Source organism: Tinamus guttatus, unplaced genomic scaffold, assembly GCF_059628265.1.
Source record: "Tinamus guttatus ecotype Peru unplaced genomic scaffold, ASM5962826v1 Tinamus_guttatus_pri_ptg000004l, whole genome shotgun sequence".
NCBI classification, from domain to species: Eukaryota; Metazoa; Chordata; class Aves; order Tinamiformes; family Tinamidae; genus Tinamus; species Tinamus guttatus.
Genome location: NW_028288538.1, coordinates 617601 through 645482, shown reverse-complemented (window position 1 = coordinate 645482; position 27882 = coordinate 617601). Strand labels below are relative to the sequence as shown.

The 27882-nt window shown below is 44.3% G+C and overlaps 1 protein-coding gene across 1 annotated transcript; it reads right to left on the bottom strand.

Moving 5' to 3' along the window:
* Positions 1-8499: 8499 nt before the first annotated feature.
* On the bottom strand, positions 8500-26727 carry CTDSPL2 (CTD small phosphatase like 2). Its single transcript, XM_088531835.1, has 12 exons — positions 26542-26727; positions 23714-23852; positions 22520-22669; positions 22030-22245; positions 20999-21077; positions 20610-20721; positions 19679-19765; positions 14254-14316; positions 14080-14159; positions 11488-11614; positions 9744-9839; positions 8500-9279 (listed from the first exon to the last, which is right to left on the bottom strand). Exons 1-12 carry the CDS (start codon positions 26725-26727, stop codon positions 9214-9216), a joined length of 1401 nt encoding a protein of 466 aa, XP_088387961.1. The 3' UTR covers positions 8500-9213.
* Between the last annotated feature and the right edge of the window lie 1155 nt (positions 26728-27882).

Here is a 27882-nt window from a genome sequence, read left to right as displayed (position 1 = left end):
CCGCGCGGCACGCCGGGATGGCGGCCCGGGCCCCGCCCCCGAGGCCCCACCCCCGCGGGCGCCGCCCGGCTGAGGGCGGGAGCCGCCATGTCGGGGCCGGGCTGAGGGCGGGAGCCGCCATGTCGGGACCGGGCTGAGGGCGGGGGCCGCCATGTCGGGGCCGGGCTGGGGACGGCCGTCGCCATGTCGGGGCCGGGCTGAGGGCGGGAGCCGCCATGTCGGGGCCGGGCTGAGGGCGGGAGCCGCCATGTCGGGGCCGGGCTGAGGGCGAGGGCCGCCATGTCGGGGTCGGGCTGAGGGCGGGAGCCGCCATGTCGGGGCCGGGCTGAGGGCGGGAGCCGCCATGTCGGGGCCGGGCTGAGGGCGGGGGCCGCCATGTCGGGGCCGGGCTGAGGGCGGGGGCCGCCATGTCGGGGCCGGGCTGGGGACGGCCGTCGCCATGTCACCCCTGGAAGCAGAAGGCCGTAAGCGGCCACGCGTGTTTGGGAGGTTTTCATAAAACACGTGGACACAAAACGGGTCCCCGCTGCCCACTATGGGGTCGCTAAGCGGGACTCAGCTGGGTAGCAGTCCTTCAAACAGCACCCTCAGAAAGACCCAGGCTGGTAGTCCCTGTGTTTGAATATATCCTTCCATGAGGATATATATTCCTCTATGAGGAAAGGGAGGTTGGGATTTTCACAGTGACATAGACCAATATCGTGGTATATTGCCCTGTAAAGCATAGCTTGTTTAAGGGGTTTCATAAAATACAACCTTGCCTACCTATGGTAGGTACTTAAATGCACGGGTAAGGTCGAAATAGTAATGTTTCCTATGCACAGAGCTGTCTGGTGAAGGATTATCCCACTTGGGAATCACCACAGCCGGCCCCATGCCCCAAAAGTCCCGTTTTCCCTAGCAAAGCTGAGGCACCGACTGAGCCCTGCGATAATTCCACGCACCCTCTGCAGATGGCAGAGCTCAGACGTGGATCTGCTGGCGGCACGAAGAACACGGCCCAAAATCCCTGTACAGCAACGTGTCACCAGGCGCTGCAGCCCTGTCCCCTCATCGCCTCGGGCGTCCCCGTCAGGTAGCGCAGGCACCTGATGTACCAGGGGAAAGAAGCGCTGTGTCGCAGGGACATTTTTGTTAGGTTTCTATGCATGGATTCTTAAAAGTATACAAGAAACAAACTCTGGAAATTGAATATATAGAAATGGGAGAGAAATCTTAAGATAACAAAAAAAAAAAAAAAAAAAAAAAAGAAGTGTTAGCATATCAAAATGCATATTAGGGAATTCATCTGGGAGTCAACCTCATATCTGGTCCAATTTCCTTATCTTTCAAAAGAAAGAGCAAGAAACACAGAATTTTGAAGATTATTTATCTATTAAAAATATTCAAACAGAGAAAAAAAGTAGAGAGAGAGAACACTGCAAATGTGGACTTTATTTCACAAGTGACAGGGTGAATAAAGACCAAGTGTGGCAAAACGGGTTCTCTTCTGGGATGGAGGAAGCCCAGACGTTGCCGCGGCGCGGGGGACGTGGTGGCAGCTGAGGACAGTGCCCACAGTCCCCGTTGGGGCTGTCTCGGGACGCCGTCAGCTCCTGCACGTCCGCAGGCACGGCAAGGGGTTCCCGAAGGAGCGGACTTGCACCTTCGTCTCGCTGCAGCTCAGCCTCGCACATCGTAAAGACACTTTTTTGGCCAAACCATCTTTTTCAGGTGGTGATACACTTTCTGTTTTAATTTGGAGATGCTAAAGATCTGCAAGGAAATGCATCTTTTATTCTCTGACCTTTTTTCCACAAGGGCTTTAGAAGCTCATTTCCAAAAGTCAACAGTTCCACTTCAAGCCGCTCTAGCTCCAAGGCTGTTAGAAGACACTCCAGTCTCATATAGGACGTCTGTGTGCCAGATAACGATGGGTTGTGCTGAGCATGCACCATACTGCCATGTCCCCTGTAACCAGGGAGAGGTGTGTAGAGTCCTTCTTCCTCTGCCAGGAAGCAATCCCATACTGGGGGTGACACGCAGAAAACAGCACAGAATTCCACCAGCCCAGACCTCGAGCTTGTTACCAGATGAGCTGTGCGGTTCTTGTCTCCAAGCCTCCAGAGGGGGATCTGCACGGGGATCCTCGCAATGATGGATACACTCGGGTAGATTTGAGTTCCACATCACGAGTAAACGTCACTTCTCCCGCACTGCAGAGACTGAGGTCTCCCCTTGCCTGCAGTGTGGTCTCACGCTCACGCAGGCAGGTGTGCACCTTTCTTCCGGCTCCACTGCTCCTGCAAGTCTTGACTGAAAAAAGACAGAAAAGCACCAAAATTACTGATTGTTTCAGCTAAGCAGTTTCCCAAAACCTCCACCATTCCTCCCAAACCTACTGAGGCAGCAGTCAGGTCACTTAATGCAACCCGGCCACAGTGTTCCACCTCAAGTGGGCATACCGGCTCTCTCTTAAAAGTATTCCTGCTCTTTTCTAGTAAACTATCTCTTTATAAACAGTCCTTTAATGCATATTTCTATGGTCCCTGTATCTTCACTACAAAATCTCCGCTTATGGTAGATGCTCTTTTCATGGAGAACGTATTCCCTTGGACACACTCAGTATTTCTCCCAACACGATATAAGAGTTTTACTTGATGAAGAGGCTAATCCCGAGGTTTCCTCTTGCAGCCTCCAGTCACCCGGAGCACGAGCCCATTTCCGCGCTCGGAGCCCGGCTCTTTGGGAATGGCTCGTGCTGCCTCTTGGCCTTGTCCCGGGCCTGTCCGTTTCCCGGGATCTCTGTGGAGCAGCACGTGGGCCCACGACACCCCCGTGTGCAGGATCCCCCCTCCGGCACCTGCCCCGCGGCCTCCGCCATCACCCAGGCCCCGCGGCGCCGGCCCCAGGCCGCGGCACCTCTGCCACGCTCAGAGCGTCGCCCTAAGGCGATGGAGCAGAACGCGAGGCCCTCCACGACACCACACGACACGACACGACACGACACGCGGCTCTCCCGTCCGCCCTCGCGCCCAAGGTCCTGCCGGCTCCATGGAGCCACATCTTCCCCCCGGGAGAAGCCGCGGTGCCACCTCCGTGCTCCGGCCTGTCCCAGGTGTCCCCAGGGCAGCCCGCGGCTCGGGAGGGCCCTTTTCAGGCGGGGAAAACGTTCGGCCATGTGGAGCAACAGGCAACGCGCACCCCGATAGAACAGAAATGCTGAAAAACTCCCACATCACCTCTTGTTTTCTGCTGCTTTTCAGGTGGTGGTTGAAGAAGCTCAGAGATTTAGTGGGGAACACAATTTGCCTGAAGACAATAAACTTAGAACTTCAGTCTTCCATATAGCAGGTGGAAGAGCTTATGATCTATGTTATTTAGAAGAAAATGACTTTTTTTGTTATTACTCACTTACCAGGCAGTAAAAATAACAAGAAACATAATTGTAGAACAAGTATATCAGTTATATCCTCACCAAGCCTAGACGCAGTTTCATAAGCTTAATAGGTTATGAAACTACCAAGAACTGTGCAATGATTTGGACCATGTTAATTATAAAAACACTGTGTATTTACACAGCACATTTAGAGTAACTTAAGCATTTGGATTAATATAGTTAAGTATTATTCTCATAGTAAAAAATGGGAATAATGAGGAAATTCAGGCACAAGAGAGGTACATCCTGCCCTGCTTAACTCCGAATCAAAGGAGCTACTAGATCCTAGGGAAGCAAAGCACACCAAACCAAACCAACCCGTTCTCATTTTGGAGTGCAAAGGTTTCTGCTAGGAAGAGAAACAAATGAAAAATGAGACAGATGAAGCTTACAAATGATATCCACTGGAATACGTATTACATATTGAAAATCAGAATCGAAGCAAGGCTAGATCATATGCCTCGCTGTAACAATTCCAGTCTGTAAAGCACATCCATTTTTTTCCTGTTTGGCCTCCAGTATACTTATTTTTATAAAAATAACATACACAACATTTATTTTCCTTCAGTTGCAAAGTGACACAAGAAATGTCTTGCCATACAAAAACCTTATTTTTTAACGAAGGCTGATATCAGCTAAAAATCATAAAAAACAGTAGCTAGAGCATAAATATTCAATATAAATCTTTATGATTCTATATACTAAAAATGATGGCAGAAGAAACACGAATGTGTAGAACACCAGTTCTCTTCCAATAGAATTTTTACAAGATTCAGCCCATCTGTACAATGACATTTTTGCAAGTATCAAGTAACAAAGTAAAACAGTTTTACATTAAAGTCAAGACAACCAAGATAATTACGTGCTTAAGCAACTCTCTACAAGTTAATCTTCAGAAGGCCATCCTTGTTTGCACCCAAAAAAACACTAATTTTTTTTTTTTAGAAAATTGTAACTAAAAACTAAGAAAATAATGCATGTGTTCTTCTTCCCATCAACAATTTATTAACTCACTTAGGTTCTTGATACTTAAATGTAATCCTAAAATACAAATCTGAGAATTCGATGGCTCTGGCCTGCGCAGATCCCTCAGGATAATCCCGGATTCCTGCCCAGCTCCGGACCGCGCTCCGGCGTCCCCGCTGCCGCCCGCCGCTCTCTCTCCTCCCGTTCCTGCTGCCGGCCGCGCTTCCCGGGAAGGCTCCACTCGCTGCCGGAGCTCCGGGGCTGGCACAGGGATGCGGGTGGAAACAGGTGCCCGGGGAGAGCACAGGAGAGGCCCAAGTCACCCGGATCGCCCCGGGCTCTGCTGCCCCGGGTCTGCGCGCTTGAGCTCTCCGTTCTCGTTTGGCTTTTACTTTCTCATATTTATACTATGCACAGAATGGATTTCAGGGCCCATTTTTACTCCGATCTTGCGATTAATCTTCTCCCCTGAAACCAATACTGAAGCTCCTTTGTGGTCAGGGCCCGCTCTGGCTCCTGGCCCTGGAGGACGTTCTGCTCCGCCGCGCCGCGAGCGCCGCGCTCGGAGCCCGTCTCCCTGCCGCTTCCTCCCCTCGCCCCGTATCAGGGTTTCATAATTAGGTTAAGCAGCATAATGGATTGGAGTGATTCCATTAGAAGGACTGCAGATCAGAGATTCCATCTGCTTTCATTGCCAGCTATATCCATACAAGTCCTTCTAGCAGAAAACGCTCAATACTTAATGTCTTCCTTAAAATGGGAGACATTTTATTGGAATATCATAGTAATGATTAATTCCTATTTGCATCTCTTGGAACAAACTTGTCAAACGGAGCCAATACTGCGATAGAAGGTAGAACTCCTATTTTTTTAACTGACAGTATGTTGTTAACATCTCCTCTCTGGCCCCAATTTCTTGAATTCTATTAAGTTATAATTTAGCTAGATGTTCTAATTAATTTCAACTACATAAACATTAATTTTGCATTAAAATCTTCGCTTTGTAAAGATGTGCTAGCCAAGTCTTTCAAATGGTACAGAACAGAGCACATTCCATCGGGGGAATGGAAGAAGGAAAATCAACGTTTGTCCTTCCCAAACTCCGGTCTATTCAGCAGAGCAGTGACAGCGAGCGCCGCACGGCCGGTTCACTACGATACGTCACCACGGGCACGACTCCCTTAGGTTGTAATCCACGTGGTAACGGTGTTAGTCTCGTGGTGCAACGCACTGTGTTAACAACACGCAGTTGGCTCAGGCTGCTGTAGAGAACGGGGATAGAAGGGCAGGATTTGCAAGGTGATGCCGTGGGGCAGCCAGGGGAATACAGGGCTGCGGGTGCTGCCCAGCGGGGCTGCCCTCCTGCTCCGCGTTCCCGGGGCTATCCCTGCTCCTCCCGCTCCACCTTTTCCTCCCGGGAAACCGGGACCAGCGGGTTGTGGCGGCGCGGAGCAGGCGGCCCAGAGCTCCAGGAGCCGGAGGGAAGGCGGCCGAAACGCTCCCGTTCCGACGGAGCGCGTCCCGGAGCCGGCGCTGCCCGGAGCCGGCTGCTCTCAACAGCATCTCTAAGTGCTTTGCTCAAAGAGCCGTCTCCTCAGCGCCCGCAGGGACACGGCTCTTGCTCTGGGAGATGCCTGCTCAGCTCTTCAAACACTCACACTGTGGGTACCTTGAATAATAACGAAAAAAGGTATTTTACTATATAGGGACAAGGTGAAATGAATGAGAAGCGGAGGGAAAAAAACAGCTATAAAACCAAACCCAAGGTGAACACTACTCTATCTAAGTAGTAATTTAAAGGAAAGAAAATATTCACCATGTATTTTGCCAATGTAAGTATGAAATATAGTTATTTTGCTGCCAGAACCAAAAATATTCAAACTCAGAGCATATATATGGACATGTAAAATTAACACACAGATAACACAATCAAAGAAAAGACCACAAATGAAGTCATGAAGATCTTTGGAAATAGAAAGCTGTGAGTATTTTCTAAAAATACATAAAATTAGAATAAATGATACAGCTACAAGATTATCCGGGTACGTAACAATTCTACATTGAAGACTCGAGCCGCACGCGTAGCCGGGACCCCGCGGTTCCCGGGCCAGTCGTGGCGCAGACGCACAACCGGGCCCAAACCAACACCCAGGAACAGGCGAGTGTCACCCTGCAGCTAGGAAGTTGGAAACAAATCCGGATTATGTATAACACGGTTCCATGCAAAGACTATTTATGTCAGGAGCATTTGATATTTTTAGGAACTTACATTTTGAAGAAGGTAGACTCATTCTGCAAAGAAAGTTCAGAATGATAAATACCAGACTTGCAGCACATTAAAATATTAATATTTAATACGTTTACTAAGCAGTCTCTGTTATTTTTGTTGTGCATCTATGTAAAATTAAAACCCCCAATTTACATTTTGATTTCCCTCACTGATCTGATAATCACAACACAGATACAGCTGTAAAGTGCAATGTATGCTTTGGTTTCCTTAACTAAAGAAAGCACTTTTATAATGGTTTTAGCCAAGATAGGACGCGTGTGTTTAAGGACATTATTGGAACAGATGATAATCTCTTTTTACAGTCAGAGAAAAGCCATGAGCTACTTAACAAAAATGGTTTCACTCTGGTAGCTTGGTGAATTTTAAAGCAGTCCTATTATGTAAATTATTCGGAGAAATTTGGAAGAATTCCACACTGAACACGGATTCGCTATTAAACTAATTAAAAAAACCTCAGATCAAGTTTACAATTAAAAAAACAACTAAAAAATAGTTGGCAAGCCATGTAGCAATTCAAATACAAGCTGGCCATTTTCAAAATCTATAAATATTTCCAGAACCATCTTATCAACATAAAAACAGGAAGAAAAGGGGGTGGTTACAGGGTTCACACGTCTGCGCAAAAGCATATATAAAGGTAATGTTATGTACATTTTATTTCAATAAAGACATAAGACAAACAGCGTAAAGATGCCCAGATGCCCTAAAGATAAATACATTTAAAAGATTCTCATTAAAATGAATCTGTAGTATTTCTTTCCTGCAAGCAAAATACCTTTCTTTAAATACAAAAAAAATCAGTATTCTGAATTGCAAATGTTTTCACTTTTTTGCAGAAAATCTGCCATGATGATTTTTTTTAATGAATAAAGATTTTCCACAAAACAGGCTTGCTCTACATGCTATTTTCTTTAAACAGTTCAGTGACACAATGTGCTAGCTACATACACAACAGATAATATAGTAAGAAAACACTCAACCTGATGAAAAGTTAAAATCTTCATTAATACACTGGAAAAAGTTGACATAACTCATGCCTTTTAAAATCAAAAATACAAAAATTAAATGTTTTCCTAAAAAGATTTTCCTTATTTTAAGGACTCATTTGAAAATGAAGCTGCATGTAATTTGTACAATAAAATTGTACAAGTAAACAGGTAATATACATAAAAAATTAATTGACATACTTCTCAATTATCAGTTGTCCACCTTTAATTTCCAATACTGTACTTTCTTAACAAGCATACAAAATATCAAACTTCTCTTTAGAAAAAGTGCCGTTCTGTGACATCTTTTACACAAAAACAGTCCGAGCCTGTGGCATGTTAATGCAGTCGAGAGGCAAAGCATCCTAACTTTTACAAATTATACCTTCCATAAAAAGCCTCCTGAAAAGGAGATTACACACCATTATAAAAATATCGACCTCTTGTAGTAGCTGCATTAGAGAACCAAGGCTTGAAGACCATTTCCATAGAGGAAACCACTATGATGGCAGAGCGGCCGCCGCGCGGGGCCAGGACCGATTGTAACCAACAGCGCGACGGGGGGACCGCCAGCCCCCCAGAACACCCCGCAACACGGAGCTCCCGCGTGGAACACGTCACTCGTGGAGGGAACCGGAGGCACCAAGGCTGCCCGGTGCCCGCGCCACCCGCGCAGGGTGCTCTGAGGTATCCTCGTCCGGCAGCCAGAGCACGTGCCATCACAATGGTTTAAATATTCTGAATATTAGCAATTCTTATATTCTTATCTAGCCAGTCTCTTGATTTTTGAAAAGATTCCAACTACAGTAGAATATTACAGAAACAAAATATAAATGCAGTTTTTCTTTTTTTTCTAAATGAAACTTACATGGACTAAAACTAGAGAATATTTTTAAACAAATATACAGTATGCAGGCAGACAAAGCAGGAAAACGGCCATTCAACTGTATAATAAAAAACTAATAAAATTTGGCTATTTCCAGAAAAACTATGAAGCGTCTCAACTAAAAGGAATGCATAATGAAATTCTAATCTAATACAGGTCAAAAATGTAAAAAGGTTATAAACCTTAACAGGAAAAAATAAAACAACTTTTACTGGCCATTCCTGTTGAAATGAGAGTCTCAAAGTAACAGAAAAGTGGCTACAAACCCACTTAGAGCACCGAACAGAGAGAAAATAAGAGTCCATTTTCAATCTCTGTTATATCATAAAACCCTGTGTTTCTACAGGTCAAACTGCTGGTGGCAGAAACAGAATTCTTTATAAACTGCAGATGTCCTGTACATAAAAAAATCTCATTGGAGTTGCACTAGTTCTAAAGACTCTTCTGTTCTAGCCTACCTACTGGGTTGTACTGTATCGTACTGTGTGTATCCAATCTCAGATATACAAAGTCTCTTTCTGTAACCCTTGATTATTGTTGGGCACCAAAGATAAGAAAAGCAAGACGGGGTACAAAAATGCAAAATTTCAACAGTAATGGCAATGTTTTTGTTTTAGTCCAAAAGGGTCCTGCATTTTCTCCCCCTTCAGTAATTAGGCAAAAGGCTTTAATCAGGGGGTAGCAAGTCATGCAAGCGAAATCTGTCTCTGATGTGAGGTCGGACATCTTCATTCTGTAGGAAGAAATAAAATTATAGGTTTTAAAAGAGTTAATATAGTGAAAACACATCTTTTAAATGGAAATAGCCATACTCCAAAATTGTGAATGTTATTTAGTTATTTTTAAGCCTCTTGTAATTACAAATGTACGCGGATTTTGTTATATTAAAATACTCACGTTACAATCTTGTTAAATTCTGTGTACAGCATGGCCAACTACAAGCATTATTTAACCTACATTCTTAGAGACGTTCAATTTCATAACTAATGTTGAAGTGCTCCTGTTCTTATTAAAGACACAGCAGTGCTGGCACTTGCTGTGTATTCCTGTTCACAGTAATATTTTCAAAGGAAGACGTACATGACTTAAAGCAGTCGAAATCGTGATGAATCAGAATCTTAAAATATGTGAAAACACTTAAAAGAGCTAATTGCAACATATTAGGAAAAGGAGAGGCCAAGTAAAGGAAATACTTACCAGCTCTACAAGTTTCTCCAGAAACGGAATCAATTTTAGGAGTTCATTGTCATTTTTATCCATGAACCAGCTTTCAATAGGAATTCCATTTGAAAGCTAAAGTAAAATCACGTGTTGTTAATTTTTATCGTGAACTTATCTGAAAATACGACTTGTGAAATAGCATTTTGGAGAAAAAAAAAATCCAAACTAGCATCTATTAATATACATTTTTGCTCTAAAGCTTGTATAAAAATTAACTTATAAAACATCTCCTTAATTTGCATAGATCATTGTCAGAAGAACATATCGAAGCTGGGATATCCAGCTCTGGAATTGTGCTGAAGCAGAAAGCCCTGGTGTCCCGGGACGGTCTGATTGAGCCCTCCCAACCGCGCACAACGTCCGCGGGGATCCACAGCGTCCGCGGGGATCCACAGCGTCCGCGGGGATCCGCAACGTCCGCGGGGATCCGCAACGTCCGCGGGGATCCGCAACGTCCGCGGGGATCCGCACGTCCGCGGGGATCCGCACGTCCGCGGGGATCCACAGCGTCCGCGGGGATCCACAACGTCCGCGGGGATCCGCACGTCCGCGGGGATCCGCACGTCCGCGGGGATCCGCACGTCCGCGGGGATCCACAGCGCCCGCAGGGATCCACAGCGCCCGCAGGGATCCACAGCGTCCGCAGGGATCCACAGCGCCCACAGGGATCCACAGCGCCCACAGGGATCCACAACGTCCGCGGGGATCCACAACGTCCGCGGGGATCCACAACGTCCGCGGGGATCCAGAGCGCCCGCAGGGATCCGCACGTCCGCGGGGATCCGCACGTCCGCGGGGATCCGCACGTCCGCGGGGATCCGCAACGTCCGCGGGGATCCACAACGTCCGCGGGGATCCGCAGCGTCCGCGGGGATCCGCAACGTCCGCGGGGATCCGCACGTCCGCAGGGATCCGCAGCGTCCGCGGGGATCCACAACGTCCGCGGGGATCCACAACATCCGCGGGGATCCGCACGTCCGCGGGGATCCACAGCGTCCGCGGGGATCCGCAGCGTCCGCGGGGATCCGCACGTCCGTGGGGATCCACAACGTCCGCGGGGATCCGCAGCGTCCGCGGGGATCCGCACGTCCGCGGGGATCCACAACGTCCGCGGGGATCCACAACGTCCGCGGGGATCCACAACATCCGCAGGGATCCGCACGTCCGCGGGGATCCGCACGTCCGCGGGGATCCGCAGCGTCCGCGGGGATCCGCAGCATCCACGGGGATCCGCAGCATCCACGGGGATCCACAACATCCGCGGGGATCCGCACGTCCGCAGGGATCCACAACGTCCGCAGGGATCCACAGCGTCCGCAGGGATCCACAACATCCGCGGGGATCCGCACGTCCGCGGGGATCCACAGCGCCCGCGGGGATCCACAGCACAGGGCATCACCCTGGCACAGGTTGAACCGCGCCAGGGAGCCCCAGCAGCCGCCCCAGCACACGGGGACCTGCCTTACCAGTGAGGACTGAGACACAAAACTGATATAAACCGGTTCACGTAACAAGTCACTTATTTTTCTCCTGATCGGATCTTCACAAAAATAACAAAAGGCAACAAATGTGAGGAATTCGTTAAGGGTTTCTTTGTAAAATGAAACAAAACTGTTTGTAAAACTTTAGGACAAAGTCCCGGCACAATATCAGGTTCCGTTGTGTCCCACCAGAAAGGGTTTTTCACCATATTTAAATCTGCCGATAGCAACTTACATACCTGATAGGCAAAGGCTTGTGGTGAATTGTCGATGATGATCGTTTTTGAAAGATCTCTACCAAGAATGTTTAAATCCTTTATGTAGTTTCCTTGTACACAAACACAATGCTCACGGAATAGTCGATGCCTGTGATTAAATTAAAATACTAATTAATGTCACAAATTACAAAGTCTACATTGCATAGAGAAAGGACTTAAAAAACAAATGCCCAAGTTTGTTTATTTTTTTCCTTCTGATCTGTTTCACTCTTCACAAAGTGTTTAATTGACAAGTAAAGCCACTTTTGAGGTTTTTAGTGTTACAGTTTCCAGCTAAGGAGATTTCATAGTTATCTAGATCTGCAAGTAATTGTTTGTTTGTGTATCTATTGAACCAGAAAAGCTCAACTCAGATTTAAAAAATATCTGTCAAGAGGATCTTGCTTTCTAAAGACTTTTCCAGATGGGTTGACAGAGAGACCCAAATGCTCAAAGGATTTTTGCAAGACCCAAAACTTACAGATTATGTCTGAACTGGAACCATTTACTAAGTTGGTTCCTGAGTCTGTTCTAACCGCTGGAGAACGGAGCCTCCCTGTGCCTCTGCTTGCCAGAGTAGAAAGTATCAGAGCAAATGGTTTCCTTTTTACGTTACCTCTGTTTGCAATTAACCTAGTTCAGCTGTTAGAGCTTGAAAAAAGCCTCGAGGCCAAAACATTCCATCAACTTCTTCCTTTCTAATTAGTCTGCTTGCTTTTAATTTATTACAGAAGAAATGCACGGTAAGCGCTTGGAGAGAATAGCCTCAGAAAAATATTGTAAATAAGACTGAAATTTCACTGAATAGCAACTGTAAATACATTTTTTTAAAACCCTGTGACCAGGGAGATTTGGAGCTTTACATTTCCATGTTACAACGCAGTCTCTTGAAGGCTGCTCGCGTTTTTGAGCGAAGTTGTCTGAAGCTGTACATAGTGTGCATAATTTCATAAAGGGGTTGAGCTCCTAATGTTGCCATGGAGGAAAACAAGCTGATGCCTCAGCAGCGGATGAATTTATATATAGATTCTGAGTCATACGTGCGGAGGGCCTGACAAGTCTACCTTTAGGCTAATGTCAAAACTAATCACGCCTTGATGGGAGCTTTCAGAGGCACATGAATCACAAGCAAATTCATGAATCACATGAATTCATCTGCAAATTCTTAGAATACTGTTTGGCCGTACATTTTATTATATTTTTTCCTATTCCCAACACATCTAAAATTGCTGTCCTGAATCACAGGAATGAGGTTCTCGCCTCGCAGTGAGGTTTTTGATGCCACGGGGACAAACTGAGACCCGTTTTGTGTAAGTGCAAACGCCAGCCCTGCGCCCGCAGCCCGCTCGGCTTTGGGACTCAGCCGGGCTCCGGCATCCGCGGGACTGGGCATTTCCAACTCGGAAAGGCTGCTTCTGTCTGCCCGTTCCAAACACGGCAGCACATTAGTTTATCCAGGTTCTGCAGTGCTACACAAAGGCAAACAACGATATTGTTCCTGCCCTATAATGCTTCTGATAAATGATATTAGTGCTTTATGCTCTACCGACTTCAGTACAGGCACCAATTAGATAAACTATAAGCATTTGGTCTTGCAATAACATGTTTTAAGCACAGCAATCCTGTAGATTAAAAATAGTGACAGTTTACACTCTTAGTGAATAATGATGTCCCTAAACTGCTGAGCGAAAACAATAGATGAATTCTCAGTCAAAATGGTAATTTTATTATATATTTAAATAAAATCAATTTTTCACTCAGTAACATTAAAATAAAATGATGCGGAGAAGCCCTTTACCAAAGACCTCTCAAATACAGAATCTATACAGTGCTGACCACAACTAAATACCATTGCTTACTTCCCTTGGATCCCATTTAGGATGAATCTCTGAGAAATTCCTTCTTTTCTTTCCTTTTTCTCACCTAACAGTCCCCCTTCTACATGAGAACAACAGGAAGAATCTCATCCTTTAATATTTCCTTAGGCCTTAAGAAACAGCTTTTGAGAAATGCCAATCCCTTCCAAAGGAGGCTCAGCATTAAAAGAGTCAAGGAAGGAGAAAAAAAGTCAAAAATCTTTGCTTCAAAAATCAGAAAAAAATGTGATTAAGAAATAAAATGTTGACTGCGAAGATAACTGTATCATTCACAATTTACATTCATAATTTATAAATAACAAATAAAATTTCAATATTTTAAGAGTAATCTAATCAAAAAAGTTCCGTTTCTTTATTCAATATATGTATTCAAAGGCAGCTGAAACATACATTTGATACCCAAAAGGTCATTTTCAGCCAATTTCAGTGAAATTCTAATGTGGTACAAAAATGAACGGGCAAGCTTTTCGGCCACAGAATGCAATGGAAAGCTATTTATCTTATCACCAGGACAACAGTTCAATCACTTCGTTTTTCTCTCACGTTGTCTAAGAGTGAGACTAGACATAAACCCCAGGAGTCAGGTTAGGGAGACACACTGCAGTGAAGAACATTCATGATCCACTTTTCATTATATTTGTTAGGAAAACTAATTTGCCTGCTTACAACAGGTATGGTCACAATTTTCTATTTTTACCTGACCAGTTGCTTTTTCGGGTCTAGTATGTTCAGTAACTTGTCTGCATACACCTTCTTAGAAGCAGTAAAAAGAATGATCTAGAGATTAAAGGGAAACAAAACAATTATTTTGGATATAAATATATGATTGGGAATGTAATGTAAAAAGATTATTCAAAAGCAGCATTCTTACCTCATAAATCTGAGACATACGTTCCAGGAATTCTCTGAAGAATGGCCTTAACCGGACATAAACCTGAAGCAGAGATGGACTTTAATAAAGATTCACATCACTTCTGCTATCACCTCTGCTACTAATTACCAGTTTGTAAAGAGTTAGTTAAAATCAACATCATGAATGAAGTTGGCAGCAAACAGGAACTACCCACACACAAACAGCTTAAGAAAAAATTAACTTAGCTCGTCACCTCTGCCAAAGCACCTATAAATAAGCGTGAGATGATAAAAACAGGCCTAACAATTTTACTGGAAAAGTGTGTGCAATTAGAAATTATTTAAATGAAAAGTTAGGCAATCTCTAAACAGAAAACGGGAACTGGCTGCTCTGTCTGAACACCTTGAAGCCGCTTTTGCCAGCTGGGCAGCCACGTTAGCTGCAGGATGATGCTCAGGGCAAGCGGAGCGGCCTGCTCAGCGAGCTGCCCACGAGGAGCCACACGGGGTGACAGCAGCAATAAGGGCCGCTGCTCCAGCCCTTTCCCAACTCCCTTCATTTGGGCCCTGCCAGCAAACACGGAGCTGCCTGCGCAGCGCCGTGGGCTCCAGAGAGGAGCCAAGAGCAGAGGGCTCCGCATCCCTCTGATCGACTCCAACGCAAGGCCTGTCCTTATGCGGGAGGCTCCGGGCAACCGGCAGCCTGGGCCTCGCTAGCCCGGCCCGGCACGCTCCGACGGAGCCGCTCCGGCTCTGGGAACGATGCACCCGGACGTGAAGGGACGTCAACTCGCAGGACGGGCCCCTGCAGCCAAGACGGGTGCTGTGGTGACAGCGACCGCCCTGGCCTGCGCTCACCCTGCTCCCGATTCAGGCTGCGACCACACACACAATTAAATGCTTTTAAGGAAACTTTCATTAAAGGATCCGGAAAGGAGGAGTATGCTGACCATACTTTAATGTAAACCAAGCTAATTTCAGATTTACCTTTAATTCAATTTACCTTTCATTCAAAGTAAATCCCCGCAACAAATCTGTATTTTAACCACAATTGTGTTATATGAAATGTTCATGCGGACACAACCAAAAGGACCAGAAGGAAAGCAAAGGGGAATAGTTGAAGTGAACACAGAGTTTCACGTTGTCAGTACATGCTGCAATCCTTTAATGGAAGCGCACAGTGAAAATCTCACTCTTCAGCTTTCAATGTAGTAAGGCTCTGTTTGCTCTAAGCGCCTGAAGTTCTGACCTAAGTTTACAGTGACCAGGTCTCCTCTCCAAGAACAGCAGCCCAACGCATGCAATCTTATCACATGTGCGAATAACGCCGTTACTTCTCGCATGAGATGAGTTCAGTGACTCCACAAGCAGTGTCTGCTCCCCCTGTCCCTGGAGGCCACCGCGGGTCATCCCTTGCAGCGGGCGGTTTGCAGGGCCCATGGGCTCGGCTGGCCAAAAAGCTACTCAACAACCCACGTGTGAGCGGAGATTTGGCCCACGAGGCATCGCGCCACGGCCCCGACGGCAGGAAAACCTGCCGTGAAGGTGACGTGTCTTTTACAGATAAAGTAACGATGGTTTTTTTTCAAAAACTAAACGAGGTATTTGTCCTACTGCAATAATAAACCTAATGAATCAGCTCAGAGCATCCCAGTGATCAGAGGTTAAGTAACGTTCGGGTTGTATGTGGTGGTAACTTCAGTGCAAACTGTTCATTTTTAATGTCTTTTCTGTATATAGTAGGCATGTAACGGAGCCAACATCCTCATTAGTTTAAACCTGCAGCTTGAAGGGAAGGTAGCAACTTTTACCTATTTTTGGAGCTTTCCTTTTAAGGAAAAAAAAATCACAAAAGGAGGATATCAATGCAAATTATTCAAGGCAGCAGATAGCAATGATCTTTGTGATCCATACTGTTTCTTTTCATCCCTCCCAGGGTTAAAGTGGTATTTTACTGCAGAAAGCAAGTGCCAGAAACTCGACAGCAAGAGTAGTGAAAAGGGTTTTTTTTTGGCAGATGCCAGAGGGATTATTCTGTTCATGTGACTTTCCTGAGTAAACATTTACTTTCCTGGGACCTAAATCTTACTCTTCAGAAATAAAGTCAGTCACAGAAAAGTTATCAACATTTTCACTGCATACGAAATAATAACTGGAAATAAGAAGGGAGGAGGATGTTTGGTTCAAAGGCTTCTTCAAGAGCTCGAGTTCAGCTCAACACGCCTGTTCTGTTACGGAAGAAACACAGATGTCAGGCCAGAAACACTCTCCTCCTTGACATCCTGGCACCCCAAGCAGTAAGCCAAGGTATCTGTCGATGCTTCAAGTGCCACTAACAAAGAATAACATTCACTATATCATTCACTGTTCTTTTTCCATCTGATGATGCTGATTGATATATGATTTACTGCTCTTTTTACCTGCACCTCAGGCCACTCGGGTTCCTCAGGGTGGCTCTGCTGCACTGCCAGGGAGTCTGGGGATGCTGCATTCCATAACCTACAACAGAGCCAGGCAGACCTGGAGCACCTCTCAGGGATCACCACGGCCAAAGGGGGTTATTCGGTGACAGATCAGCAAGGACTCAAGCGTCTGAACTCCAGAACCTGGTTAGAGCACCTGCGTTTTGACTAGGACCTGCTTTGGCACAGAAGCATCCTCTGAACGGAGCAGGGGGGAGATGCCATGCCTGGGACTTCATGCCTCCACGGTAATGGGAACAAAATATGATGAAAACCTCTTAATTGAGTAAAAAGATCTCGTTTGTAACAAGATAAACATCTCAGCATAAAAACACCGAAATAAAATCCAAAGTCTGCAGCTGAAGAGTTGAACATTTACTCCTGCTTTCCAGGCAAAGGCAAGATAGCACTTAACAGACACTACCTAGGAAAACTGGAACTTTGCAAAGCCTGTATTTTTACTACACACAGAACTTAACCGCTGGCATAATGCAGAAAGTTCTCAATGAAGAACACACACACAAACGAACCAATTAATCTTTTGAAAAAAGTCTGAAGTAGATAGGCACAACTCTCCATTTTGCAGGAAGCAGGACAGTGCGCTCCGGGGGACTTATGCAAGGTTAAATCCTCTGCTAGTGCTGGAATTGCTTTGTAACCTCTGAGCCTCCAGAGCACTGCTCTAAGCTCACACATTAGACAGCTTTTCTCTTCTGCACAACTCATGATAAGTTCTGTGAATCAACTTAAAAACAAATGCTATTTTTAGAAACCTCTCTTAAGAGCAGATCTTCACTTACAGTCGCTGAAATAAACAGCAACAGAGCTGAGTTTCTGGACTTGAAAACTTGCTGCTTGACTCATAGGGCAGTGAAATTCACATATATTTGATATTAGATCTTTCAGAACCCAAGTCAATCTGATTCCTGCTGCTGCTGTATCCTATTGTGGCCAGTTTTGGAGTATCTTTTTGAGTAAGTGCCAAGTTTATCATCACACTGTTAACAGCAAGAACACTGGTTCAATACCTTCCACTGCTTTGATACCTTCAAATTGGTAGGAAAATGTAAATGATATGAACTCAGGTGTGCATTTGCATTATTAGTCAGATTTAGTGTCATAAAATCAAGACATTCAGGAGGAAAATGAACACTTGGCTACCTTTTAACTTTTTCTTAACAAAGATAATATATAATTATTTCTCTAGTATTTCTGGAAAACCTACATGAAAGCATTAGATATTTTCATACTGATGGAAAGCACCTTCAGAAACGTGTCTTGCACATCAGGTATTGTTTCCAGTGGGTTGCATTATGCAATAGTTTATATATAGCAACTTGCTGGCTTCTGCTTTGCTCAGACAGCTTAGTGCCTGCTTCCCATGGCCAACTGAAATGGCTTTCAAAATTAAATTTGGAGATGTGAAATTAATACAGGACTATACAAAGAGGATGGTCAAACTGATAAGCAAAATAAACCAACAACCACATTTCAAAGGTGAAAAAATGGCTAATCATTGACTAAGAACACTAAATGGTATGTAGTATCGACTAGTTTCTGTTCAACTTTTATCATGGGAAGATTACTTATCTTGTATATTATATCCTAGCAGAACATGAATTGCATCTTTCAAATCCTTCAGTGTCTGCTTATTGTCTGTGGCATAATAAGAGCTGGAAGTTCTCCGAGTTGGGAGGTCTAAGCAGAACACAGCGATGAGGGCCGCGCGCTCACGGAAGAAGTTATTGCTCCTTGGCACTCCTAGCCTAGAGAGCTAAGACAAAACTTAGCCAAGACTTGCTTGATCACTTTACTGTATAAAGGCCATTGCTGTTCAATGGAGATTTAAATGTCTCCTAAGTCACTCTTTCCTTTGACTTCAACTTCCTGAAGGCAAAATCCTGGTTAGACTTTAGCTACTCTGTTTTAAAAACAGACATCACTAAAAGGACCATGGTTATAGACAGAAAATACTAAAATCATACTGAGATCTCATAAGAAAAGGAAGAGAAAAAAGAAGCTTTATCTTTCTGATTCTGTTAGCATAGGAGAGACCCTCCGAAGAATTAATTCTAAGACCTTCTAATTTCAGCCTGGAGAAAACTGAGCATGGCCATCACCACATAAGAGATAAGAAACCCATGTTTAAAAAAAAAATCAGCTTTTCAAATTCCAAGGGATTTTATATGCAACAGTGAAGAAAAACAATTTTAAAATCACGAAAAATACCTGGACAAGTGTCCTTTTAAGGTGCCTGATGACTGGCTCATTCTCCAAAGATACTACAGTGGGGTCCAATATCGTGCCAACTACATGGTGGGGAAGCTGTTGCTACTCCCAGGTACATCACACAAAAGGACCTGAGAACAACAGCCCGGGTCAGTGCAGCATCTTTGGCAGTTGCTGGAAGAGAGCTCCTCCTTCCCATGCTTGTTCCTCTAGGGTATGTCAATGTAAAACACACATCACTAAGAAAACCTCCTGATGCAGAACAAAAAACTGACAATCTAGCAGTGTCCACAAGACAATGAGAAATCCCTCTGGTCACCAAGCAGACGCTGGGAGCAGGAGGTAGAACTGGCACTGGCAGAGGGTACAGCAAGACTAAACACTCCAGACAGACGCTACTTAAGGGCAGGCTCCGAAGGGGTCTTCTTTAGAGAAAGAAAGGATCGACCAGGCTGGCCTGCTGCTCCCCGTGCGGGAAGGAAGTCAGGAGTCCCGAGAAGCTGCCCGGGAAAGGGCACTGGATGCTGCAGCGCTCCTGGCACCGCTCGGACCCGAGCCGGGGACACGGTGACGGCGCCGGGCAGCGCTCCTCCGGTGACCCACCTGGCAGCACCGGCTACCTGTAGCTACACCCGGACGGCTGCCAACGCCACACACACCGATCCTCCCTCCGACAGGGCGACACGGACACACAGCAACACTCCGTCGTCAAACAGAACAAAATGTAGGTATTCGTCTACGCATGCCAATTACCTGGTAAATTACATCTTGAAAAAGGACTGGAAAAGTGAGTGCAGCATCTTCTAATTCATTTAGACTACAGTGCACTAACGTTTCATCCTATTGGAAAATTTAAAAGATTAAAGTAAGAAAAAATACTGAAAACGGAATTTGCATTTTTATGCTCTTTTTAAGGTAAGTTGATTTAGTCTGTAAAATTTTGTTTTGTGCAATCACTGTTAAGATTTGCAAGAGAATTCTATGAAAGAATTATACATTTAATTATTTTAACAGTTTATAAAAAATTTCACTAAGGATTGTGTGCTAGTGGCAAACTACAAACCACATTTAATCTTGTAGGCCACCCTGCCAAATCTACATCCTATATCCATCCATACCATCACTAGAGGACATGCCAATTTATATAGCTCGTGATAAAGCAACGCTTCTGACGTCATTAGCAATGTCTGAAGCAACTTCCAAAACAGAGAGATAAAACAAATGATTCTAAGGACAGGTGCATTTTCTAAGAATATTTAAGAAAGTGGATTTATTTGTGACCTCCGAGAATAACAATGTTCTAAGATTAAAAGATTCATTCTGTGTCAATTTTGATACAAGTCCAGTGCAGTTGAATTTTTGTATTCATAATATATTTTTCCCCCACAATAGTTTTAGGAAAGCTTTATGGGGACAGGTAACTCTTTTTTCAAGATGATGAAAACTTTAATTTTATTTTTGAAGCAAGATGGAAAATATTTAACAAATACAGCAAGTATCCTATTCTTGCCACTACTAAATATATGTTTACATAGTATCTTTAATAAAAAAAAATATGGAAGTTGTAACATTCAACAGGCCTTTCAGTTTAAAGCAGCATTACCAATTTCAGCAACAAATAAAACAAATACAGTGCTACTTAACTCTCCTCCTACTTTTGCTATGTGTTTATGAACATATTTACCAAGTCTAGAACTAATGAGAATTCTGGTGTGCTTCTCGTTTTCAGTGGAAGAGCTGGCTTCCTGTTAAGTTGTTCTTCTGTTAGTGGCGGAACATGTTTGATGAAATAGTATCTGAAAAGAAAACAGATTCAGTTGTAGAAATGTATGTACGTTAACTGGTGATGTTGTAAACCAAGTAAGTATTTTAAATATTTAAGGCTGCATAAGAAATAATTTAAATGGAAGAAGGAAACACTATAAAAAAAAAAAAAAAAACCACTTTTTTTTTAGGAGTTTTCAGAATTCATTAACATAATGTAAGAAAATGTAGCAACTCTAAATAAAAATTTCTTAAACCAGTACCCAAAATGATCAATTTAATAACTTCAGTTCAAATATTAGCACTTACGGATCAAAGACTTCCCAGTCTTCTTCGTAGGTGGCTTCTGCATGAGCTGATGAGTACCCACTGTCTGGAGATACTGGTGCTAAAATTCAATGAAAATGACCAAAACAAGAGAGACAAAGAAACAAACAAAGCAATAAATAAAACACACCATAAGAGCGAGTCTTACTAGTGCAGTTTTTACACGTGAAGATTTGCGCTGGATGCAGAAGTCCTCCAGGTAGGAGTGTGCAGGTGCCCCTGGCCGCGTGGCTCGGCGCACGGTTCACTCTCACCGTCCCAGCGCGCGGCCCTGGCAGAGCGGGAGCTCCCCCGTCACCCAGCAAGGCCCCCCGTGGCCTCCCGGGGTGAGGACGCCCGGCGGTGGCTCCGGGCACTCGCGTCCCTGCTCGGAGCCGAGCCGGCGGGATCGTGCGTGGCTCTGCGGCTCGCGTGGCCGCAATCCACCGCCTCGAGAGGAGCCCTCATGGCCACTTAAACAGCAGCACGGAGGGGCTGGGTAACTGCTGGGTGCTGAACTGCCACAAGGAGGGGAGGCTGAACTTAATGAATATGGTTTTGGGGACACAAACAAGCATGGAGAGTCTTTTGAAGAAAACTGGGGGGAAACGGAATCAACGCAAGATCCATGATTCTTATTGACCCCACCATACTACAAGAAAACAAAATGTTGCAGATTTCTCTTCTGTGATGAGCAAATCCAAGGCATGCACTTCTAGTATAAGCAGAAGGCAGGGGCTTAAGTATTAATAAAACTGCCCTACCCTTGGAATCACTGTTTTAATTTGAAAGAAGAAAAAAGAGTGATCATCTCAGTTATGCCAGAAGTGGATGAGACATGCCTGCAAAAACTGCAAAAAGGGCTTTGTCTATTAATCACTAAAGAACAGTATTAATAGTTTTGGCATGCCTAGGCAAACATGAAATACCTATTTATACAAAACGCAGGTAGTAGCATTTCCCTAAGAATCCAAATTACATACAGCTTCAAGATTTGAACTGACGGAAAATAAAAAGCCCAAAGCATTTCTCACCTGTAAGCGGTGGCAGATCTCGATCGTTTGTCTCCTCCACTTCCTCCAAACCATTGTTGACAACAGACCTGACCTGCACCGCTTGGCTCGTGTAGGCTGCTCCATTGGTTGATGTAGCAGTACTTGTAGTAATCTCATCTACCTGTTCCATGTCGAGCTGCTTGACTATCTCTTCAGCTTCAACGGCCTGTCCTGGGGAATCTGATCCTGACGTTCCTGAGTTAAGATTTCAGTAAACTCTTGGTCATTATCTTTAAGATGAGTTACGTATCAGAGAACTATAGCCATTATTAAACAAAAATAAAATATGCTTCTGAACTGAAGGTAGAATTAGGAAGGACAGCAGTAACTCCTGGTCCGTAAATCAGAATAAAAAGTGTACTGCCCCCTCAAAACAACTTTTCAGCTTTAAAAAAATATATATATACTTTATATATATATATATACATGTATATATATATATATATACATACATAAAAATTATACTTACCATTTTTATTTGCTGGTGAGAAAAAATTGAAGACAGGGGAAAATATGGTGCCCAATAATGTAGTTCGTGGGGGACTGCCAGTAGTAGGATTATCTTCTAATTTCCCATTTTGCTTTACATGTTGATTTGTCATTTCATAACTTCCAGCTTCTATAAAAGAAGAAACATGAAATGTGGTAGCATGTTTCTGTTTATGAGTTACATAAATTGCAATTACACATTGCAATTAAAAGGACAACAATTAAGGTTTACTATAAATGTGCACACACGCTAATGTACATCCTATTTCTAAACCTGCCAACTCATGGGTGAAATACAAGACGTAATTCTGAGGCCGCAATGAGAGAAGCTGTTCACTCCAGTGCAGCAAGTCCTTGAGATGTCTGTCCCCAGGGAAGGGAGCAACAGCCCAGTCCCTTCGCACCGTCGTCTCTCCATCACTCAAGCCACTAACCTGACCTCTGTCCTCAACAGTTCTACGGATCTTGCTGAGACCTTGGCCCACTGACTAACTCGGCGGAAACCAGACTGGGGAACGGGGGGCGAAGGAACAGGGACAGCACAACCATGTAAGGCAAAGAGTCCAACAAAAGGGCTTTGAGGTGGGTTTAGAACCACTGCTTACACAATTAATTTAATCAAACATTTTATCTAATACTTGAGGTATCTGAGCGTATCATGATTAGATACTCAGAAACCATTTTTACATTGACATAGTTGGATGACCATTGGACCTAAGTTTTTCTATGATTCTGGGACAGAAACATATGTCTGAGTAGTGCTTTTAATACTCAAGGGTACCTGTGTACTTCCATAAAGGTCATGTGTTGGGAATAAATGCCCCACCTGTTTGTAAGAAACTAGAAAATGAGCTAAATCGAGTAACAATTATCATTGGCTACTGGAATTAAAAAATTAAACTCGTTCCAAAATAGCCAGCTACTACCCCATATCCAAATTGTTCATAAAAGGATAGAACATTATTTGGCAGACATGTCCACTGTAGCTTGTCCTCATAGTCTTAGAGATCTTATTTTGCTTGTTTTACTGTCACCTCAGCCTTGCTCTCACTGAAGTCAATACAAACTCTTAATAATCCTCTACCATTGAAAAAAAAGTCTTTTGTTAGTAAACAGCTGTAAGTCCTGAATCACCATTCAAGTGCAGTAACATACAATTAGAATATTTACAGACCTCCATTCACTTGACTTTTCCGTCGTACTCGAGAGATCTGTTTGTTAGGCTTTTCTCCTGTTTGAGGTGTGGACGTAATCAAGTTGTTATCTATATGCCGTTCAATTCTACTTCTTTTTGCAGGATTTTCTCTTTCTTCCTTAAAACAGAAAAGGGAGACAAAAAAAAAAAAAAGAAACATACTGAAAAAAGCCTCTTTTCTCTACTGAATGCTACCAGGAAAGGTTTGCTGTTAGGGAAAGTCCCATAAGGGATCTATTTCTTGATCCACTTCCAGATGAAGAACATGCAACACATATCTGTCCAGCTGGAATTTTAAATTCATTTAAATTGACACGACACAAGGTAAATAGCAGAGTACTGGGAAATAACACTGTAATTGGAATTTTTGTTGTAGAAAACTGTCTTTAAACACTATTTCATTGGATAACCAATTTATAAATATTTAAGTACTGGGGAATTTGAGAAACACAACTAAAATTTTCTGAAACTTGATTTCTCTGCCTGTTAAAATATACCAATAAACTGCATATACAATATTAAATTCTCCATTAATCTCCTGACTCAAGGTCAGTAGCTTGCTGAACTGCATATAAATATGAGACACCCTAATATTTAATCCATATCAGATGCTACCTGACAAAATTCGACAGTTAAAATCACTAAAAGATTCTTCTTACCTTCAAGTAAATGACTGTTTTCCTCTGTGGCCCTTACATGAATGACTTGGCTTTTGCAGAATCAGATATTTTTGCATGTTTTTTGTGCATGAGTGTATGTGTAGGCACACATGTTTAAGACCAATTTCTTTCCCCTTTTCTCCAAAGCACATACTACATATTAATAAAAGAGCAACCTAAAATCTGAAGCATGAACTTCTGGAGTACATTGAAATGTAAGGGGTGAGACGATGCAAAATAAATGGAAATAAGTAAGTATCAACAAGGCCACAGAGCACAAAGAAGGCCATTAAAATTTCAATTTTAGAATTATCATAGTACCACTCCAGGTCATGAGTTAGCAAAAGACTTGAGATCAGCCCTGCCACCATCAACATTTCATTGTAACATCTACGTTTCTGTCTTCTATGACCAAATAGCTCTGATGTTTTTTAATTCTCGTTTATTTAAGGAATACTCTCAGTAAGCCATCCTCATAATACCTGTTAACTGAATTACGGCTGTTCTCAACATTGGCATATTTCAAAGTTACAGCAACAAACGTGTTGGTAACAAGATACCGATCCAGAGGGGCGCATTCCTCCTGTGGATGTTACCGTGCGGCGAGCGAGCTGCAATGGAAGGAACGCGCCAGCCTATCTCTAAGAGCAGCGCCGTTCCCATGGCAACCCCAGACTACTTTGTTAAGTCATTAGCGCTCTGGAACCCAGCCCGGGGTATCAGCATCCGCATCCCGCCGGGATACTGCCCCGGAGCCGCTCCGGGTCCTGCCACCGACCCAGGAGAGGCGCGAGAGGAAACGGGAGCAGAACGTGGACTGGCTGTATTAGGAAAACTGTCCAGGAAAGGGGAAAAATAACAATTTACATTTGTGGGAGAAGAAGAGAACAAAGAAGAGAGAAAGTTGACAAAGCCTTAAAGAGGAAAACAAAGCAAAACCCAGACATGTTTCTTTTATCTTAAAATTCCAGTGTGAAATGTTTTGCTTAGATTTCAGCATTTTGTGCCATGGTTTTGCAGCCACAATGCTGCACTACTGTGCTGTAATAGAGATGCTAGAATGTAAACTAGATTAATTGTCCTGTTTAATGAACCACCACAGGTAAGCAGTTGGAAGCATTTACTCCTACTGAAATACTTCCATGTCAGTATATCTCTACATTCCAATAGTAGGAATGAACACATGCTATTAAAGGTTAAATTTCACTATATTTTTTTGACAATTGAAGAATGTACTGATATAAGTATATATATAAAGAACATTTAATTAAAACTATTTCAACTACAGCTTCTTAAAAATCTTTTTAACATTTAAACACAGAAAATGATTTTGAATTTAAAGCATCATTATTTACCATATAGTTCACCTGAGTTGTTTTAATATAATTTTAACTTCTTATATATTCTTTAAAATTTACAGTTACATAATTGCAATATCTGGATTGCTGGGAGTAAGCAAAGGGTTTTTTAAACTATTTATAGAAAATATATATACAGAGAAAGAGATTTCTAAAGCAACTGCAAGGTTGCATTGAGCCTATTGATGCAATATATACAATTCTCCCTCAAAGCTGACTTTCCACGGGTTTTAAAAGGTGAAGATGAGGATAGCTGAGGTTGTGCCTGGATCAAGAGAGCAGAGCCCTCGAGGTGCAGCCCGCCAACCCTGGCACTGGATCCACCAGGTGGGGGACATTCCCCGCGGTGACACCCGGAGCGTGGCCAGCCGAGCGCGCTCCCGTGGAGTTCCCAGCAGGAATGCCAACAGCCACTGCCAACCTGTGCTTGCACACTTAGCTCCTTGCACAGATAATTCCCAAATTCAAAAGAATATTTGAACCATTTTTTAAAAGGCATTGAATTTATTATTCCACATTTGCACAAAGTAGCACATTAGTAATAAATCCTATAATTTATTGGATTGTCTTAAATATATCTAATATATCTACAATTGACTCCAGTGGGTTTTGCAGGTTTGGGCTTATCACGGGTATTTCTGGCTTTCCAATTATTTGCAAAAAGATTCTGCTTCCAAAGGAACATCATCTATATCCTTTTATTTATTCTTAATATTTTTTTTTTATCCAGTGTAACTGAGTATGACCCAGCACAAAGCCACGTGAAGAAAGGCACGGAGGCGCACGGTACCTTGGGCGTGCTCCCCTTGATGAGCTTCTTGATGGAGGACAACAAGCCCGTTTCATTCTTCTGCGGCTTCCCCCCGCCGCCGGGCAGGGTCTCCTCCACGTCCGCGTGTTTCCGCTTGGCCCGCAGCGCCCGCTGCGTGTGGATGGCGCGGGCCTGCTGGGCCGCCTTCCGCGTGCGCAGCCTCATCGCGGCGCGCGCCGCATGTACGGCTCTGCGGGGAGAAACCAGGACACCCCGTCACGGAGGAGAGACACTGCGTTCCAGAGCGTGAATTCAAAATACGGGGGGACGCTGACACGGCGCTGACGCGCTGCGCGCTTACGTACGCACACACATATATACGTACACATATACGGTTTAATCTAAACGAAAAAGAGCTATTTACGTTAAGGTATATCACTGGCAAAAGCAAATGGGTATAAGCTGGCCGGGAACACATTGAAGCAGCAGATCAAGGGCCTCTGCAGAACCTTCCAGCGGAGCAGCGGGAGCAAGGGCTGCTCGTGGGGTGGAACGGGCTGCACGGGGCCTGCTGCCTTCAGCACAACCCACCGCACACGGTGCCCTTCGAATACCTCACTTGAAGGCTCCACGTTACGTTTGGGATGAAGCATAGATCTGAATTGGTGTCAGGTGTTCACAGAATAAGAAATCATAAATGAGTCTGTGCATTAGCTCTGGGCGGGGACAGAGCCATCCAAAGGAACCTAACGCCGATGTTCAATACAACAGTGTTTGGGAGCCACATTATCCCACAGGGAGACTCCCGCGAGGGCAGAGGGAAAGGCCATTCCAGAGGACGTGCCCGTTAATGCCCAGCCTCCACGTGCCCGCTGCTGCGCTTCCCCTCGCGCACAAATAACGGGGCTTTTCCACATGGAGGCTGCTCAGGGCCGCGCGGGAGCCCGGAGCGGCGGGAAAGCCACGGAGCCGCGAGGCCGCTCCGCTCCGCGCGGCCGCGGCACGGCCGCACGAGCACCGCGGGTCCCGCACACCCCCGCGAGCTCCGCTTCCTGCAGCCTCCCCTGGATCGCGGATAGGGGATTCACGAGCGCTCATTGAGCATTCTCCACCAGCACGACACGAACAGCCAACGCAGAATGCAAACACCAAGCTGATATTTTAAATGACTGCAGTGATTCGGAAGAAGGTGGCCGGATATTTGAGATTTGAGGAAAGGCAATGGAAGCTGCAGCCTGGATTTATAAAAGTTGGCTCCTTTTAATCTTGTGCCCTCTAGTTACAGCCTAACAGAAGCATTAAAATTCAGAGTCCATACGAGTATGCCTTTGTATTAATATTTACAATACCAACAGCATTTAATTCAGAAGACTATACTGT

Bases quoted from the DNA above. Each gene is read 5' to 3' on its own strand.
- CTDSPL2 (XM_088531835.1), bottom strand. From the start codon at position 26,727: ATGAGGCTGCGCACGCGGAAGGCGGCCCAGCAGGCCCGCGCCATCCAC. The intron at 22,670-23,713 runs GTCTGTAAATAT...CTTCTTTTATAG, and splicing joins GAAAAGTCAAGTGAATGGAG to AAGCTGGAAGTTATGAAATG. The intron at 9,840-11,487 runs GTATGTAAGTTG...ATTTTACTTTAG, and splicing joins CACAAGCCTTTGCCTATCAG to CTTTCAAATGGAATTCCTAT.